Consider the following 17078-nt stretch of genomic DNA (forward strand, 5'->3'; position numbering starts at 1 on the left):
CTGCTATATAATGGGTCATATGATGGTGAATGCATTTGCAATGCATCATTTAAGCTCTTGAATAAGAGTTATGTATCTGGACTGAAAATGAAGGATTAAATGTAAGTGAATCAAACAAAACACATCTCCAGGTGTGTTTTAAATCATTTATGTTTTAATTATGACACATTAGAACAAGGTGACACAAATTCTGAATACTGTGATTCAATTTTGCTAGCTCATTGTCTCTTGACATTGTTTCACCAAAATGTCCCCATTAGGATAGTAAGACAAATATACAGAGTGTGATGACAGGGCAGAAAGTACCAGGAAGTGAAAAGGACAGCAGAATCGTATTTACAATCCAGGATTTCCTGCTATTCTCTCGGCACACAGTTCTGTTTTACTAGACATTTACCTAGACCTAACCTGTTTTTTGTCCTTACATTACCATGACCAATGTTCAGACAAGGAATGAATATTATTATCCAGTCATCTAATGTCATTTGCACTTACATACACCGTGTTGAGTTTCCATACTACATTCATTTCCTGGTGACCTAACCTTACCAATAATTTCTACTTGCCTAACCTTACACAAACCCTAACTTTAACCAATTGTTGTTGTTTTTTTTTGTTTTTTTTAACTTTAAATCGTGTGGTTGAATAACAAAAGGTGAAGTTACTACAGCTTTCAGTCCCCACAATTTGAGGAACTCTTTGACTACTCAAAGACACACACTCACTTTTTTAACGGAAATCAATTACAAGTAATATGAAAGGCATGAAATTGTATTAATTTGAAGTATTATTAATTTCCACATTTAACTAGAAAAAACATGTTTATTATGTAGACTATTTTTAAGTAACAACAAATTTTCTGAGTGAGGTTAAATGTCTCGAAAACTGATTCATCAGGTTTCTTTGAGTTTGGACTTTTCCAGGAAACAGGAGGAAGAGCAGGAAGAGGAGGTGGAGGCTGCGATGTTAAAAGAGAGAGCCGTCCATTGGGCTCAGAGCGAGACACAAGTATGGAGGCAGCTTTAAGGGGTCTACTGTTGCTCAGCCTCATTTTTATGAACCATGGAGCCTCTGCTGCAAAACCACAGGTAAAGACATTCTATTGGTTTTGAAGAAACAACTTAATGTACATGTTATTTGTACTGTGTGCAATATTTCTGGATTGTTTCTCCAAGGTGCACTATGTAACTTTTTGGTTCTAGGGCCATCACCGGGTTGTTTCTATGCATATGTCATTGCTCTGCCTGGAATGTTCCACAGTATAACATTAAACAACTCTACATTACATTTATTTAATTACAGGTAGTTTTATAGTTAGAAAAATACCTAGAAAAACAGGCATTCTGACTGTGAGCGGGGCTGCCTCTTCACAGATCTGACCTGTAACTTGGTCTGGTTGGGTCTCCATGAAGATAAAAAGGTAATACTATACTGTGAACACATTCCAGACAAAGCAATAACATCTCCATGGAGAAAAGCTTTTGACAGACCCTATGCTGTATATACTGCCTAATTTGCTAAACATTTACATTTATAACACAGAGCTGTAAAAAAAAATTATAATTTCACTTCTTCGTAATTTTTTTTATTATTATTGTTTTGGACAGTATTTGAAATTGGGCTAGGTGTCCAGTTGTTTTGCTTGGAAAACTAAATGTTGTGTTTCTGGGGTGGATCAGATGAAACTATTATGTACTTCCTGTTTATGCCCTTGTACAGATTTTGTCACTGGGAAAGAGTATCATGCCAAGTTATTTTTTTAATGGTGTTCATTGATTCAACTTGATGTTTTGAGGGGTTTTTTTTGTTTTGTTTTTTTTCCTATTTACTGTGAAATCCATTTTGACCTTTAACCCATCACTTTATGTAGAATTTCTGCTCAAACTCGACGCTCCTCCACACTCGGACGGCCTGTCACTCCTGCAGCATCAGCATGTTGATTCCTTGTCCTCAGGGATACAAACGAGCACCTAAAACCATTCTAAAAGACTGCAAGTATGAAAAGTAACTTCTGACATCATGCCAAGAGAAAACCTGTAATAACTATTTATCCCTGACATGTGCGCAGGTATAACATCAAAACAAACTCCCTGAAATTATCCATCAGTGGCTGTTCATTTGAGTGTTACCAAGAGGTGGAGACCAAAATGTGCTGTCCAGGCTTTTGGGGTCCAGACTGCATGGGTGAGCACTGAAATAGAATAACTGTTTGTTTGTTTGTTTGTTTGTTTTTGTTGTTTTTAAATGGTTTTCTTAATCATGAAAAAGTTTCTTACATAAAGTGTATGTAGGTGTTTAAGCAAAGACAATTGTCCAGTTTTCTTATGTAAACCCCTTTTTAAGGGTGATTTAACCCAGTGTCCTACAGGAAGTGACTCTTCCTTCCTGGCTGTAGACCCCTCACTCAGCAGAATAGGAAAGTGCTGCTGTCTCTGATTGTCACTAAGGTGCAGCCCCCTTTGGGTCACTCAGGGTGCCAGATCCAGGTAATCAAGAGAAATTACCTGGAAAAACAAACAGGAAAATACAAGTTCAAACTGAAGTGTAGGACTGGAAAAGACAGGAAATGAGTGTGGGTGTTTCCTGCACCAAACCAGTTACTTTGGCAGACTACTTCTTCTGTGTGTTTCAGAGTGTCCAGAAGAAGCCAGCCGACCCTGCAGCAACAAAGGCGTCTGCTCTGATGGACTCGGTGGAAATGGCACCTGCATCTGCCAGGTACCAACATGCTCCCAACAAAATCACATTCACCTGGATGTACAGTAAACGTATTGAACCTTGGTTTCAGGAGGGCTATGCAGGTACAGCATGTGAGGAGTGTGCAGCTGGTCGTTACGGCCCCACTTGCAGTTCAGGTACTCTTTCACTTTCTTCAGTAGTATTTCCCTAGAAATATATTATATTTTAGAATACTGCTATTATGAATTATTTTATTGACTGGGCAATCCAAATGTACATTGTACGATGTTTTTTTAGTGTAGTGCTGCAGTGGTGATTTATTATTATTGACTTTGGATTGGGTTTTGTTTTTCAGTGTGCTCTTGTGTCCATGGTCTGTGTGATGCTGGTATGACAGGATCCGGAAAGTGTATGTGTTTCTCTGGATACATGGGACCACAGTGTAACCAAGGTAACTTCAGGATTTATAAGAAATAATTATAATAAGAAATATATTTACCATATTTTTAATTACACATTTATTATCTGTAATAAAGCATGAATAAATAAAGATTTAATTCATAATGAACAAATAAATTTGTAAGAATAATTCAAGCTTAGTAACAACTTAACTAAGCTGTTACGGTTAACACAAAGTAAGGGTTAGGGTATTAATTAAGTAGTTACTAAACCTTTAAGTCTTTGTTTATTCTTTATTAAGGCTAATTCTAGTGTAGTTATTATAATATGTTACCAAACTTACAAACACACAAGGGAAACCCACAACATACAAATTAAAAGAAATGTTTGGTTCATTTTTAGAGCTGCCAGAATGTCGGGCCCTGAATTGTGGGCCAAGCGCTCGTTGTATGGAGGAGACCGGGACGGGGCAGCTGGTGTGTCAGTGTCTTCCTGGATTCCGACGGGGTAGTGCAAACTCTGAATGCATTTGTGAGTTCACCTTTTTTAAAACATGTAATATTTAGAAATAACCAAACTAAAAGGTAATCACCAACACAAGTAAGTTGTAATTATTTGGTGAAATTTGATTATTCTACTGATTTGCAGTTGGATTTTAACTTTAAAAATGTAACAAACAAATAATAATAATAAAAAAATTACAGTATTTTAAACAATAAACAACAATTGTCATTATCACAACTTAAATTCAATGAGAGATAAAGCTGTGATTAAGAGCAATATATGCAAGCAGATGTAACAAAGCAAATCATCAATACTCAGTACTACTACTGTAAAGACTGATGTTGCGTACTCTGTACTGTTCTGTCTGTCTTCTCAGCCATCAACCCTTGTGATATGAAGCCGTGCCATGCCCAGGCCACTTGCCTCCACACGGGCCCAAACCTGCACCTGTGCTCCTGTATCCAGGGCTACAGTGGAGATGGGCGTGTCTGTATGGCCGTCAACCCATGTCAAAGCAACCAGGGAGGCTGCGTTGCAAACTCTACTCACTGTGTTTATGGCGGACCCGGTAAGGTAAGAGGAAACAGACTTATTTACTTAGATATTTTCTAATATGGACATCATAAAATTTTTTATGCTGTAGTTTCACTGCGAGTGTCTTCCGGGTTTTGAAAACCTGGTTGACGGCCGCTGTAGCCTCAAAGACCACTGTCGACTAGATTCATGTGACAAAAATGCAGCATGCTCCACCACTGGACCGGAAAGGGTTGAGTATGTTCCTCTTAAAAATTTTATTGATTGGAGCTTAAATATGTGTGAAATGAGACATGTTGTTGGTTCATTCAGATGCACCTGCCTCCCGGGGTACATTGGTAGTGGTAAGGTTTGTTATGGAAATATTGTCCAGCGCCTGAAAGAGTTAAACTCTGAACCTGCTGGAAAGTGGCTTGGTCAGCTGAGCAACGCCCTCACTCTTTTTGGTAGTACCATGACATTGCAACTCTCAGATTATTAATCTATTTACTTTAAATTTATTATGTGCACTTTCTTTTCTGTAGACACTCTAGAGTGGCCTTTGGAGAACTTGGGTCCTTTCACTATTTTTGTGCCAGTCAATAAAGGTTTCAGTGTAGGCTTGGTGAGAATCTTATTACGAGACTGGTTACAGTTCATTCTTATAATTAAAAAAAAAAAATGTCACAATGTTTCTGCCCCCTTTCCCACAGGTAAAATCTCTCACAAGAGACATCACCAAAGCTAAAAACTTATGCAAGATGCACCTGGTTGCTGGTATGATGCCATTAGACAGCTTGAAGAGACATGATATCTTCTACACTCTGACAGGAAAGTCTGCTGAAACAGACACCTCTGATGGGGTAAGATATGAGATATGAAAACTTTTTTTTTTTTCAAGAACTGTACCCAGTAATGTGTACTGATGTGTTATTATGCTCAGACAAAAATTCGTATTCATGGCAGCAGGAAGAAAGCTTCCATTCTACAGTCAGACATTGTGGCTTCAAATGGCATGATTCATCTCATTAACAAAGTCATGGACAGTGTCTCACCAACTGTTGAGAGTGATCCACAGGTAATGACAACTAAGAATAGTGTACTTGTACTTTGTATTTCATTAAAGTCATTTAATATTTGATTTTTACAGGAAAATCTGATGAAGATTATTTCAGACTACAACAAGTTTTCCAAATTCCAAGCCTTATTAGAAGTATGGAGAATAATTATAACCCTGTTGCTAAGTGATATTTTTTATCCACTTCTGTTGATACTATAAAAGTAATAATACAATAAATATATTAGTCTGTAGTGTTACAATATTGAACTACATCTTGATTTTATTTATTTAATACTGATCTCTTTATAGTCTGTTGACCTGTGGTCTCAGATGGACACATCTGGTCCACTCACTGTCTTTGCTCCTGTCACCTCTGCCTTTGATAGAATGGGACCTGGTCAGTTTGAGTACTTGACCAGCACAGAGGTAATACTGAACTTGTTTATTTAATTTTATTTAAGTTTTATTACCTTGAAATAAAAACCTCCTCTTAAAATATTTAATGTTTCAGGGTCGCACAAAATTGATTGAATTCTTAAGAAACCACATTGTTCAGGCCACATCTGTAAGTACATGCACGTGATCTCCTCTTGTTTTTAAGTGTGCTATTTACAACTGATAAAACTTTACATTTGAAGCTGGAGATTTACAATGCTGTGTCCAGCCCCAGGCTCACTACAATGGCCAATCAACTTCTGACAATTTATGTCAATGAAACTGTAGGTTGTTTTTTTTTTTTGTATAAGAAAAAGCTACATGCTGAAAATGACATCTGGGTCTTTCAGAGCATTAATGTTTTATTCCATTTTGCCAGGGTCAGATTTTGATAAAGGAAGCTGCTGTTTTGGAAGCAGCGGTAGAAGCGAAGAATGGGCGATTGTATGTAGTGGACAAGGTCTTAACTCCAGCCTCCATTGAACCAATCCTTCCACACAGGTGTGACATAACTGTAACCAAAATCATCAAGGTTTGGAGCTTAATCTTTTAGTAACCAACATTATATCTTCAGAAGGGAACTACTGAGTTGTAGTAGTGATGACATACACAACATGTGGTTTTGTTTTTTCAGACTAACTGCACCAGTTGCTCGAAAGTAAAAATGACTGTATGTCCATCTGGAGATTTTGCTGTAAGTTATATAATATATTCCTACTGACTGATCTTGAACATGGAGATGTAATGTTGAGCATGTATATTTTGCTATTTTGTTGTAAAGGGAGCCACATTTGGATGTGTTTACACTTTGAATATAGGCCAGCCTCCAGTCAGTTTTCCAGCCACTGGTTGTATGCCAATGTGCAACCTCACCACCGTGGTAAATACTTTACACTGATGTTATTGCATATTGCTGTATTGAGCTGTTGTGTTTCTACAGACTGCAGCCTGCTGCTCTGGGTTTTATGGTCGTGAGTGCAGCCCCTGTCCTGGAGGATATAATACTCCATGCTCTGGACATGGACAGGTCTGTTAAACAGTAACATATTGTATCTATTTGTGTGAAACATTGTTTGTTCTGAAGTGTTTTTGTTCAGTGTTTTGATGGTCTATCTGGAAATGGTACATGTGTATGTGACCCAAACTTCAGAGGTTCTCGCTGTCAGTACTGCTTCTCCTCTGATAAACATGGTCCAAACTGTGATAAAAGTAAGACAGATCAAAGCTTCACTAGATTGGAAAAATGTCACAGGGGGACTTTTTTCATTTGCTTGCTTGTCTGTCTGTAGCATGTCCTTGTATTCATGGACAGTGTGACAACCGTGCAAAGTCTGATGGCCGCTGTAAGCCAAACTCTTGTGCCAAGGGTTTCACAGGGCTGTTCTGTGAGAGGCAGACTGTTCCCTGTGGTGTTAATGCACAGTTCTGCCACGCCCATGCAGACTGTGACTTCAGCCAGGGGAACGTCAGGTGAGTGGTGCTCATTTGCTGCATCTGCACCAGCGAGCAGTCTCTTTCATTGGGTTTCTGTTGCGTCTGTTTTCTAGGTGTGTGTGTAAACCTGGATACGATGGTGACGGCATCACCTGTGTAGAGTCAGACCCCTGTGCACTACCTTTGCGAGGAGGCTGCAGTGTTAATGTAAATATCCACTAATACTTTGCAGTGACATGAGGGTGTGTGACACAGTGCACACATTAGCAAACTCAAGAAAAATACTAAATGGATTTAAACAACACATTTTCAGGTGACTGTGATCAATATCAGTGTTCACTGTCCCGTTTAAGTGTTTGATTTTCAACAAAAATGTGACTAACTCAAAAACTGTTGGCTAACTAGCTTGTGATTGTAATTTTATGTGTGAGAGACTTGTTTAAAAGCACAAATCACCTCACCTTTTGTACTTTCAACCAAATCAGCTCTTTCTGGTCAGACTGTGTTCAAATAAAGCTCAGGTTCTAACTTGAGTAACAGAGGTTCAGTAAACCCAGTGAATGTTGATGGCATCAGCTGTAAAATATCAAAAGAGTATTTTATAACCTTGATAGTTCATGTAAAATGATTATCTGCACCTGTCCTTTGCAGGCTAAATGCATAAAAACAGGTGTGGGGTCTCGCACCTGTCAGTGTCTCATTGGGTGGAAAGATGATGGAGAAGATGACTGCCAGCCAATCAACAACTGTGAGGCTCCTGAGCGAGGAGGTTGCCACGCTAATGCCTCCTGCATCTATATTGGCCCTGGACAGGTAGAACTCCCACCACAAACTGTCACTACTATGTAACTAAAAGGTTAATGAAAAGTATGCTGTGACCTGCCTGCTCTAATTTTGTTCACAGAGTGACTGTACATGTAAATCTGGATACAAAGGAAATGGACTTGACTGTGAGGCTGTTAACCCCTGCGTGACGACCACAGGGGGCTGTCACTACCTTGTGAGTACCATAACGCGTGATCACGCTTTTTTTAGCATATATTTGAATCTCATGTTCTTCGTCTCAAAGGCCAGCTGTCGTCTTATATCCTCTGAGTGGAGGTGTGTGTGTGACGAACGCTACATTGGAGATGGACACATCTGTTATGGTTCACTGGAGCATGTACGCCTTTAATACAGATACAATAGTAAATGTACATTTTAATCTGGAAAAAGTAACATTTGATTGTGATTTATCTTTTTCAGGAACTTTCCATCCTCCCAGGGGCATCAGAGTTCTACACATGGATCACTGTAAATTTACATGTTGTGTGGTTAAAGGTGCACTGTGTAACTTTTCTGGTCCAGGTTCCGCCATCCGTCATCGCTTTGTGTGGAATGTCCCAATATGGCATTAAACATATCCATCTTAGATTTACTTAATAACATGAGTAACATTATTGACTTCAAAACTTGCATTCATATTGTGAGTAGGCTCGTCATACTCACAGTGCACCTCTCCATAAGTTTGACATGTAACTTGGCCCTATGGCATTACCTGCTGTCTTTGTAGAGATAAATAAATGTAATGACATACTGTGGAACATTCCAAGCAACATCTCCCTGGAGAGTAGTTGGTGACAGACCCTCCACCAAAAGTTACACAGTGCACCTTTAAGTTTTCAGTGTAATAGTGAATCTGACCTGGTTGATTTCTGTGTGATCCCATCTTTGTGTTTAAGTCATCTGGAGTGTCTCTGTCTGAGCCTGACAATAATATCACACTTCTCATCCCAGCTGCAACTGCTGTTGGTAGTTTGTCATTAGAGGACAGAAACTTTTGGATGTCAAAGGGAAACCTGCCAAGCCTTGTCAGGTTACAGCAAATTTATAATTTGTGTCATTATGGCAATGCTCATATTGTATTTTATTTGTGCCTGTTCTGTATTTGAATAGAAATCATATGATACCAGGGAACTTTCCATTATATATCCTCAACAATATCTCATCTGTCACTTCACAACTAAAGACTACTCTAATTGTCTCAAAGTCCAATGAGGTATGAGGTGCCAATATTTTCTTATGACTTTCTCCCACTATTATACTCTATACTATTATAGTCTTATTTTTAATTGATTTTACAGAAAAAATGTAAATTGATCAAAAAATTACTTTTTTCCCCTTCTTCTTGCTATTTTATCTTTTCAGGTGACAACTGTGGGTGGAGCTGCAATAACTATACCTAACTTAGCTGCCACCAATGGTTTGATTCATATTATTGATAAGGTAAATATAAAAATTGACTGTATAAAACACCACCAAAATTGTGGTGCTTAAGTTTAAGTTAATGTTTCTTTCTTTAGGTTTTGTTTCCTGACAGAAAGTTGAGTGAAGGCCTGTTGGCAACACTTGCTCTAAGACCAGACTTGTCATTGTTTAGATCACATCTTATTGTATGTACAAATGTGTTCATCAAGTTAATAGTTAATTTGTTAATTAGAATATTTGGAATTCTAATGTTCATTGTTATCTTTTACAGGAGTATAACCTCACAGAAGAAATTGAACAAGGAAATGATTTCACTATATTTGCTCCAACAGACACAGCTATCAATGTTTATCTCAAGAGCATGGCTGCAAGTGCCCTGGTGCGTCACTCAGTCAGAAATCACTGTAATTTTAGTTGTACAGCTTTATGCTTAAGTAGTTTTTAAATGCAGGATATAAACACAACTCTCTACCATGTGGTGCCAACACAATATCTTTTGAAGACGGATCTACAAATGGGTGGCTATAAACCAACGATGCTGGGCCCCTCCTTCCAACTCGGCATTTTCCCACGAGATGGAAAGGTGAGACATTGATGAAAATAGAATAACTACATCATTATCAGAACCAAATGTGTTACCAATGCATTATTTCATTTATTTCCTCTTCAGTTGTTCATTAATGATGCTTCTATAAATTCTTCAAATATATTAAGTGGAAGAGGAGTAATCCATACACTGATGTCTGTTCTGCAAATTAACAGAAATCGCTGTGACAAGACGAAGTTTCTCAAAATAATGGTAACACCTATAAAAAAACAATTCTTTCCTAAATATTTCTAATAAAAATACTTTTTTTTCATCCCTAGGGAAACTGTGAAGACTGTTTTTTTCCACGACAACGCTGTCCAAATGGCTATTTCTCAGATGTAAGCTATTTTTGCTGTGTGTGTGTGTTTGCTATGTGTGTGATATGTGATTTATTTCAATTAATTAGTCTACCTTAAGATTAAAAATGTACCTCTCATTTACTTTAGAACTCTCAAAAAATGAAGAACTGTTTATTAACACGGGCATTTGAAGATAAACGTCTGCGGATGGTTGGCTGCAAAGCAGTGTGCCTCAAGACTAAAGCAGTATGTTTCTATATTATTTATAATGCAGTTTTACTGTTATCCAACAATGAACTGTCTCGTCTCAGGAACCACAATGCTGCTCTGGGTTCTTTGGGGAGAACTGTGAGCCCTGTCCTGGTCCGAAGAGTCAGCCTTGTTCTGGTAATGGACAATGCACTGACGGAACAAATGGGACAGGACTCTGTGTTTGTACTAAGGGTTTTAATGGCACAGCCTGTGAAAACTGTGAAGACGGAAAATATGGCATCCACTGTGACCAGGGTATGTTTTATTTGTTTTTCACTTTAAATAATGTTACGATGATAACTTAAGCATTGTATTTGTGCAGAGTGTCTATGTAAAAATGGCCAGTGTAATGAAGGCATAAAGGGAGACGGGACATGTGAGTGTGACGTTGGTTGGAGAGGGATCTTTTGTGATGAAAGTATGACAAATTACTAAATGAAAACATAAGAAATAAGAACATTTACATCAAATGAAAACGCTTATCTCTATACTTTAATTCTTTACAGAAATTGAATTCAAAAGTGAGGAGTTATGTGGCTCTGCTAAGTGCCACAGTAGTGCAAAGTAGGTTTCACTGTCTTTCGTATCCTTCTAAAAAAAAAACAACATTCTGCTAATTAGTTGTAAAATTTCACTGTGAATTTCCATAAAATGAGGCATTTCTTTTGTTCTTGACTTAGTTGTGTGATCAGACCATCTGGACTTCAGTGCCTATGTGCTGCAGGCTTTGAGGGAGATGGGACTTCATGTCAAGGTAACACCAAAATACAGAGTAGTAAGCAAATAAACTTTTAAATATGTTTCTGGTGGTAATATAATATGGCTTTGTGCAGCTAAAGACCCCTGTGCTGTTGATAATGGAGACTGCAGTCTTTATGCAGCATGCAAGAGGACCCGCCCTGGACAAAGACAGTGTGTCTGTCAAACTGGCTACTCTGGTGATGGATTTGTGTGTGTTGGTATGAACTTCAACTTTATATTAAAATTAGGTCTGAGATTTAAGAAATCTGCAATGCTAGGAATCTTTTTTTATTTCTAGAGATAAATCCCTGTCTGGAAGCCAATGGGGGCTGCAATGTTAAAGCAGAATGTATTCACGTTGGACCAAACAAAGTGAGCAGCAGTAGCTTGTGGTAAACAAAGTAGGCACAGTGTCTGATATGACTGACTAATGAGTGACTGTGTGCACTTTCACAGACGTCATGTGTCTGTCGCGAGGGTTATGAAGGTGATGGACAAAACTGTAAGATGACTGACTTGTGTCAAAAGGTGTGTTGAATGTTTAATATTTTGAATAACAAAGTGGTCACTTATTAAATATGTATTTTTTTGTCCTTACCAACATTCAAAAGAAAAATGGAGGTTGTCACAGGTATGCTAGTTGCAATACAACTGGACCTAATGTCCGCATATGCACCTGTCATTTTAACTACGTTGGAGATGGTCTGACCTGTCGAGGAACTGTAGCAAAAGTAAGGAGCTAAGAGTAAGTTGTTATTTTTTCAACTTAATTTGAACTAATGCCACTGCTCTTCCTGCAGGAACTCCTGTCTCGAAAGCACAGAGACTTTTACCTCGGCCTGATGGTTAGAAATGAAATAATAGAAATCTCATGTATGTCCTGTAACAAATTTAACTTGAGTTTTCTATTAGATAGTTGAGATCTCTCTTAAAGGTCGAGGCCCCTTTACTGTTTTCACACCAACCACAGAAGCTTTTAGCAAAGCTAAAAATGACAAGAAGGTAATGAGAGTACCACTCATCATGCATTACTTTATCATGACGTCCTCTTGAAATTAAAATGGCTTTGTTTTACAGGTTAAAGCTATGATGTCAAACAAAAATAAAGAGCTGATTGGGACATTTTTGCGCAGCCACATTGTCATGTGTTACACACTTCGGCCTTCTTACTTCAGTCAACCACGAAACCTCACTACATTGTCTGGCTATGTCCTGAAGACACGATCATCACAAGTAATTGCTAATAATGACTAGTATATTTTTGAGTAGATAAAAGACTTTCATAAGTTTTCAAGTGACATATTATCTGGTTTATCTGTGTATTTACCTTCAGGGAAATATCTTCATAAATGAAGCCAATGTGACCTATAGTGATGGTGTCAGTGTGAATGGTATCTTCCATGAGGTTGACAATATTTTGTTTTCACCAAATGATGACCAACTGAAAGAGCTGGATGAGAATGTAATGTTTATTTTTTAAGCAAATCTCAACTTTATTTATTGTAGTTAAATAAACATATTCCTTTTTCCTCTCACAGTTAAACCTCACTGATGTGGCTCAGCGAAATGGTTACAAAACCTTTGTCAAAGTACTAGAGGTAAGACACTTGAATGTTGGATTTGAACTAATTTGTCTATTTTGATTTTGTGCCCATATATTTTAGGACACAGGGGTGATGGAATTACTGCGTGAAGAAATAAACCAGCCTCTTACCATCTTCATGCCGTCTGATGGTGCAATGGCCTCTCTGCCCCAGGACCAAAAGGACTTCCTGTATCACCCACAGAACCGCGCTCAGCTACAGGAATATCTCAAATACCATATTGTACACAGCCAAAAGGTTTGCATGTTTTTATCAGTCTTTATAGTATTTATTTTTAGACATTAATTGCATATTTTGTACTGTTATTTTTTGTACAGATTTATGCTGAAGGCTTGGTTCATTTGGATCTTGCTCGAACAGTCCAGGGTTCATCACTCTCTTTTACCTGTGGAGGTTCAGATGCTATTGTGAGTGTATTCATTAATAATAATAATAGTATTAATAATAATAATGAATTGGAATTAGACAGTCCCTTTTAAGATGCCCAAATGTTGTACATTATTCATTCAACCCAAACTTGATGGTAAGCTAATACTGTAGCCACAGGTGCCCTGGGGTAGACTGACAGAAGTGAGGTTGTCGATCTGCACCACTGGTCCCTCCGACCACAACCAATACTCACACAACATCTTGCCTAAAGACACTAAAACCACTGCTGCACCACTATAGCACTTGGCAAAAGGACACACTCTATAGCATTTGTAATTCTCAGTGGTCTCCCCTAGATCCATGGGTCTCCCATACAAGTACCAACCAGGCCAAACCCTGCTAAGCTAGATCAGCCTCAAAGTGGTGTATGGGCACAAGAGCTAAACCAGTGGGACTAAATGCATGTGGTTTTAATAATCTGTGTCTAACCAGGGAGAGGTCTTCGTGAATGAAAATTGTCGGATCATTCAAAGACATCTTATGTTTAATGTGGGTGTAGCCTATGGGATTGACTGTCTACTGACTCCACCGAGCCTTGGGGGGCGCTGTGACAAGCAGGGCACTTTTGACCACACAGTGAGTTGTGTATGTTTGTAAAAGTAGTGACAGAAAGAGCATAGTGATCTTATGTGCTTTTTTTTCTGTCTGTCTGCTAGACAGACTGTGGCTTATGCTCATCACAGTCTTCTCGTTGTCCGAAAGGTTCAAAATTTAAGGTTGGTATCCATATATGCAGTTTTCTTTAAATGAATGTGATCTTTTTAAACAATTTATTTGACTGTATTTATTCTTTCAGGAAACACAAAAATGTGACCTTCCAACACATTATGTCACAAAGAATTCTGGCTGTCGCAGTGTCTGCACCATTACTTTTTGGAGGCCAAAGTGTTGCCTCAGTTACTTCGGACGAGACTGTCTAGGTACACGTAATGATTAAATAAGGACACAGTTGTTATTTTGTAAAGGGTACAAAATACCCTTTACACGCTCTTTCTGCCCAGCTTGTCCAGGTGGTGAAGGTTCCACTTGCAGTAATCAAGGTAAATGTGATGATGGGCACCTGGGTAATGGCACCTGCACATGTAACCCAGGTTTTGATGGTGTTGCATGTGAGCTGTGCAGCAAAGGCTTCTATGGACCCACCTGCAAAGGTAAGGTCTTACTGTCATTCACCGTTTTTGCAGTAGATCTGGTTAAGTTGTTGCTCACTAGGTGGTCTACTTTTTTTTTTACATTTAGTGTGTAACTGTACTGAACATGGATCCTGTGATGACGGCCGTAAGGGAACAGGCTTATGTTTCTGTGAGGAGGGCTGGACTGGAGAACGCTGTGAGACACAACTTGGTATGACAGAGTCCTAATACTTTTTAATATATATTTATTCAACTTAATTATGAACTATGTTGTTTTTTAATCTTTCTCCAGCTGAGGTATATACATGTTCTCCACCATGTTCTCCCAAAGCCGTCTGTCAAATGAACAACTCATGTGTTTGCCGTCCTTTTCATGAAGGAGATGGATTTACATGTGCAAGTGAGTACTAATAAACATATGTTTTAGACCATATTGTCTAGAACTGGTAAAACATGCATTTATACAAAAAACTGTATTGTCTTCAACAGTAGTGGCCATGTGTCAGATCTGGAATGGAGGTTGTGCTCAAACAGCAAAGTGCTCTCAGAAAGGAGACCAGGTGAGCTGCACCTGTCTAAAGGGATATTCAGGTGATGGTTACTTCTGCCAGCCTATTGACCCCTGTGCTGCAGAGGACAATGGTAAATGCCATGAACATGCCACCTGCACCATGACTGCACCGGTGAGACATGTACCAGTATAATCCCCACGTTATCTCAAAGATACAACTGAAATATTAATATTGTCTGTCAACCAAACATCAGGGAAAGAGGAGATGCAGTTGTAAGAACAACTATATTGGAGATGGAATAACGTGTGAGCTTAAGCAGCTGCCCATCAGTCGATGTGTCCAAAACAATGGACAGTGTCACCGGAACGCCAAATGCACCGATCTTCATTTTGAAGGTGTGGGCCCCATTCATCATCTTTCCTTAGTGTGTGTTTTTTGCATTACATAATATGTTGTTTTAGATGCAATGCTTGGTGTCTTTCACCTCCGCTCAGCTAAAGGTCAGTACAAACTGAACTACACACAAGCCCAGCTGGCCTGTGGTGAAGAAGGGGCGCGCCTGGCAACCTACAATCAGCTGTCATATGCTCAGCAGGTGGGACTGCAGTCTGTATTTCTCAGTACGACAATACACTTAAAATCAATAATGCACTGTGTTATAAAGGGTGGGTTGAACATGTGTGCTGCTGGCTGGCTAGACCAGGCCAGAGTGGCCTACCCTACCACCTACTCTAACCCCAAATGTGGCTTTGGACATGTGGGCATTGTGGACTACGGAGTACGCAAAGATCTGGGTGAAACCTGGGACACCTTCTGCTACAGAATTAAGGGTAAGAAACAATGATATTTTTCTGTTTGCGTTACAAGTATTTCTAAATGACTTTGTTACAGAGGTGAAATGTGAGTGTAAAGTGGGTTATGTTGGAGATGGCTTGAGTTGCACGGGAACCCTACTCCAGGTTCTCAGATCTACTCCACAATTCTCCAATTTTCTCTCAGTGAGTCATCTCCTTGGTGTTGTGCAGTGTATAACATGCATATTTTATCCATCATTCAACATAATATAACACTTTTTATTGTCGTTTAATATTTACAGCAAATCTTCAATTACTCAGAGGTTTCATCTTTGGGCAAACAGTTTGTCATGCGCCTCAATAACTTCACAATGCAGTCCACTCTGTTTGTACCAGATAACAGTGGGCTGGCCAATAACCAGGTTAGTCCAAGTCCTTTGTACTGTTGTAAGACTTTGCCATCTTTGAATGAATACATGTCCTTACAGACTCTAACCCAACAAGATATTGAGTTCCACCTTTTGGAGGGGAGTGTTGTGTCTTTGGACCAGTTGCCAAATGGCACTCGGATCAGAAACCGTTTTGGAAGCCTTATTGTTCTAGGGATTAGAGATCTGCAGGACCCGTCCTCTCTGGTAATAAAATAAACACTGTTTATATTAACATTGTGAATAATATTTACATGGTCCAATTGTTTTGTTTTTTTCTTCTTAGTCATCCCAGTACATCAATGACCGTTTTGTCATCAGCGCTAACATTTTAGCTTCAAATGGGATTATTCATGTCCTTCAAGGGCCCCTGAAGGCACCACCTACTCAGCCAGAGGTAGTATTTAATACTTGGGAGATTATGTTATCTTTATTTGAATCTGACATGAAGCTTATCGTTTTTTGGTTCAACAGATGCATATAGCACACAAGGCAGGACTGGGGGTTGGTGTAGTGCTGCTAGTCACTCTTTTAGCCGGAGTTGCTTTTGTTGGTACACATTTCTACAAACAAAATGCCAAACCCTTCCGGTTTCACTATTTTAAGGTAGTGAACCTGTTTTGTGTTTTTTTTTTTTGATGAATTTTATTAGTGTTGAATGGCGTGTTATTATGACAGGAGGAAGATGCTGCAGATGATACTTCAGCAGAAATAAATGGTCACGGCCTCGCTAACCCTGTATACGAGCCTAATCCACAATTGGAGGCAACACCACCAAACACATCAGACCACAAAGTCAGTCAGTCTTTCAAGATATACCTAATATAACATATTCACATATTTTACCATCTTTAATGTAATTATAGGCTGATGACAAAAATGGGGAAGCCAACGAAGTCTGAAGACAGTTGAGATGTTGCAGTTCAATCACATCCGTTACCTCAGCTGATTCAGAATTACAAGTGAACTGCCTAGTCTTAAATGGAGTAATTTCAATTGACCAGTTTTATTTTTTTATCTGCCTTA

At 38.8% G+C, this 17078-nt stretch overlaps 1 protein-coding gene across 1 annotated transcript; it reads left to right on the forward strand.

The window, feature by feature from the left end:
• The first annotated feature begins 361 nt into the window (after positions 1 to 361).
• On the forward strand, positions 362 to 17049 carry stab2 (stabilin 2). The gene is made up of 69 exons (XM_055153786.1): positions 362 to 1088; positions 1871 to 1995; positions 2069 to 2184; positions 2633 to 2718; positions 2789 to 2855; positions 3035 to 3130; positions 3481 to 3609; positions 3959 to 4155; positions 4226 to 4353; positions 4429 to 4562; positions 4641 to 4720; positions 4809 to 4958; positions 5039 to 5173; positions 5246 to 5308; positions 5465 to 5581; positions 5667 to 5720; positions 5794 to 5874; positions 5970 to 6122; positions 6225 to 6284; positions 6372 to 6470; positions 6531 to 6617; positions 6688 to 6799; positions 6880 to 7060; positions 7138 to 7231; positions 7676 to 7837; positions 7929 to 8024; positions 8094 to 8186; positions 8270 to 8317; positions 8746 to 8879; positions 8960 to 9062; positions 9212 to 9289; positions 9367 to 9456; positions 9543 to 9650; positions 9723 to 9854; positions 9942 to 10070; positions 10139 to 10198; positions 10307 to 10405; positions 10471 to 10666; positions 10734 to 10829; positions 10918 to 10975; positions 11092 to 11165; positions 11245 to 11370; positions 11451 to 11524; positions 11609 to 11680; positions 11764 to 11883; positions 11953 to 11997; positions 12065 to 12154; positions 12230 to 12385; positions 12486 to 12614; positions 12691 to 12750; positions 12817 to 12993; positions 13074 to 13163; positions 13618 to 13761; positions 13842 to 13901; positions 13982 to 14105; positions 14187 to 14336; positions 14425 to 14529; positions 14611 to 14718; positions 14808 to 15001; positions 15084 to 15225; positions 15292 to 15425; positions 15495 to 15660; positions 15722 to 15828; positions 15927 to 16046; positions 16113 to 16259; positions 16339 to 16449; positions 16527 to 16658; positions 16731 to 16847; positions 16919 to 17049. Exons 1-69 carry the CDS (start codon positions 1011 to 1013, stop codon positions 16952 to 16954), a joined length of 7614 nt encoding a protein of 2537 aa, XP_055009761.1. The 5' UTR covers positions 362 to 1010; the 3' UTR covers positions 16955 to 17049.
• The last annotated feature ends 29 nt before the right edge of the window (positions 17050 to 17078 follow it).

The sequence above is a fragment of the Boleophthalmus pectinirostris genome, unplaced genomic scaffold (assembly GCF_026225935.1).
Source record: "Boleophthalmus pectinirostris isolate CB_2022bp ecotype Guang Dong unplaced genomic scaffold, ASM2622593v1 HiC_scaffold_18, whole genome shotgun sequence".
NCBI lineage: Eukaryota > Metazoa > Chordata > Actinopteri > Gobiiformes > Gobiidae > Boleophthalmus > Boleophthalmus pectinirostris.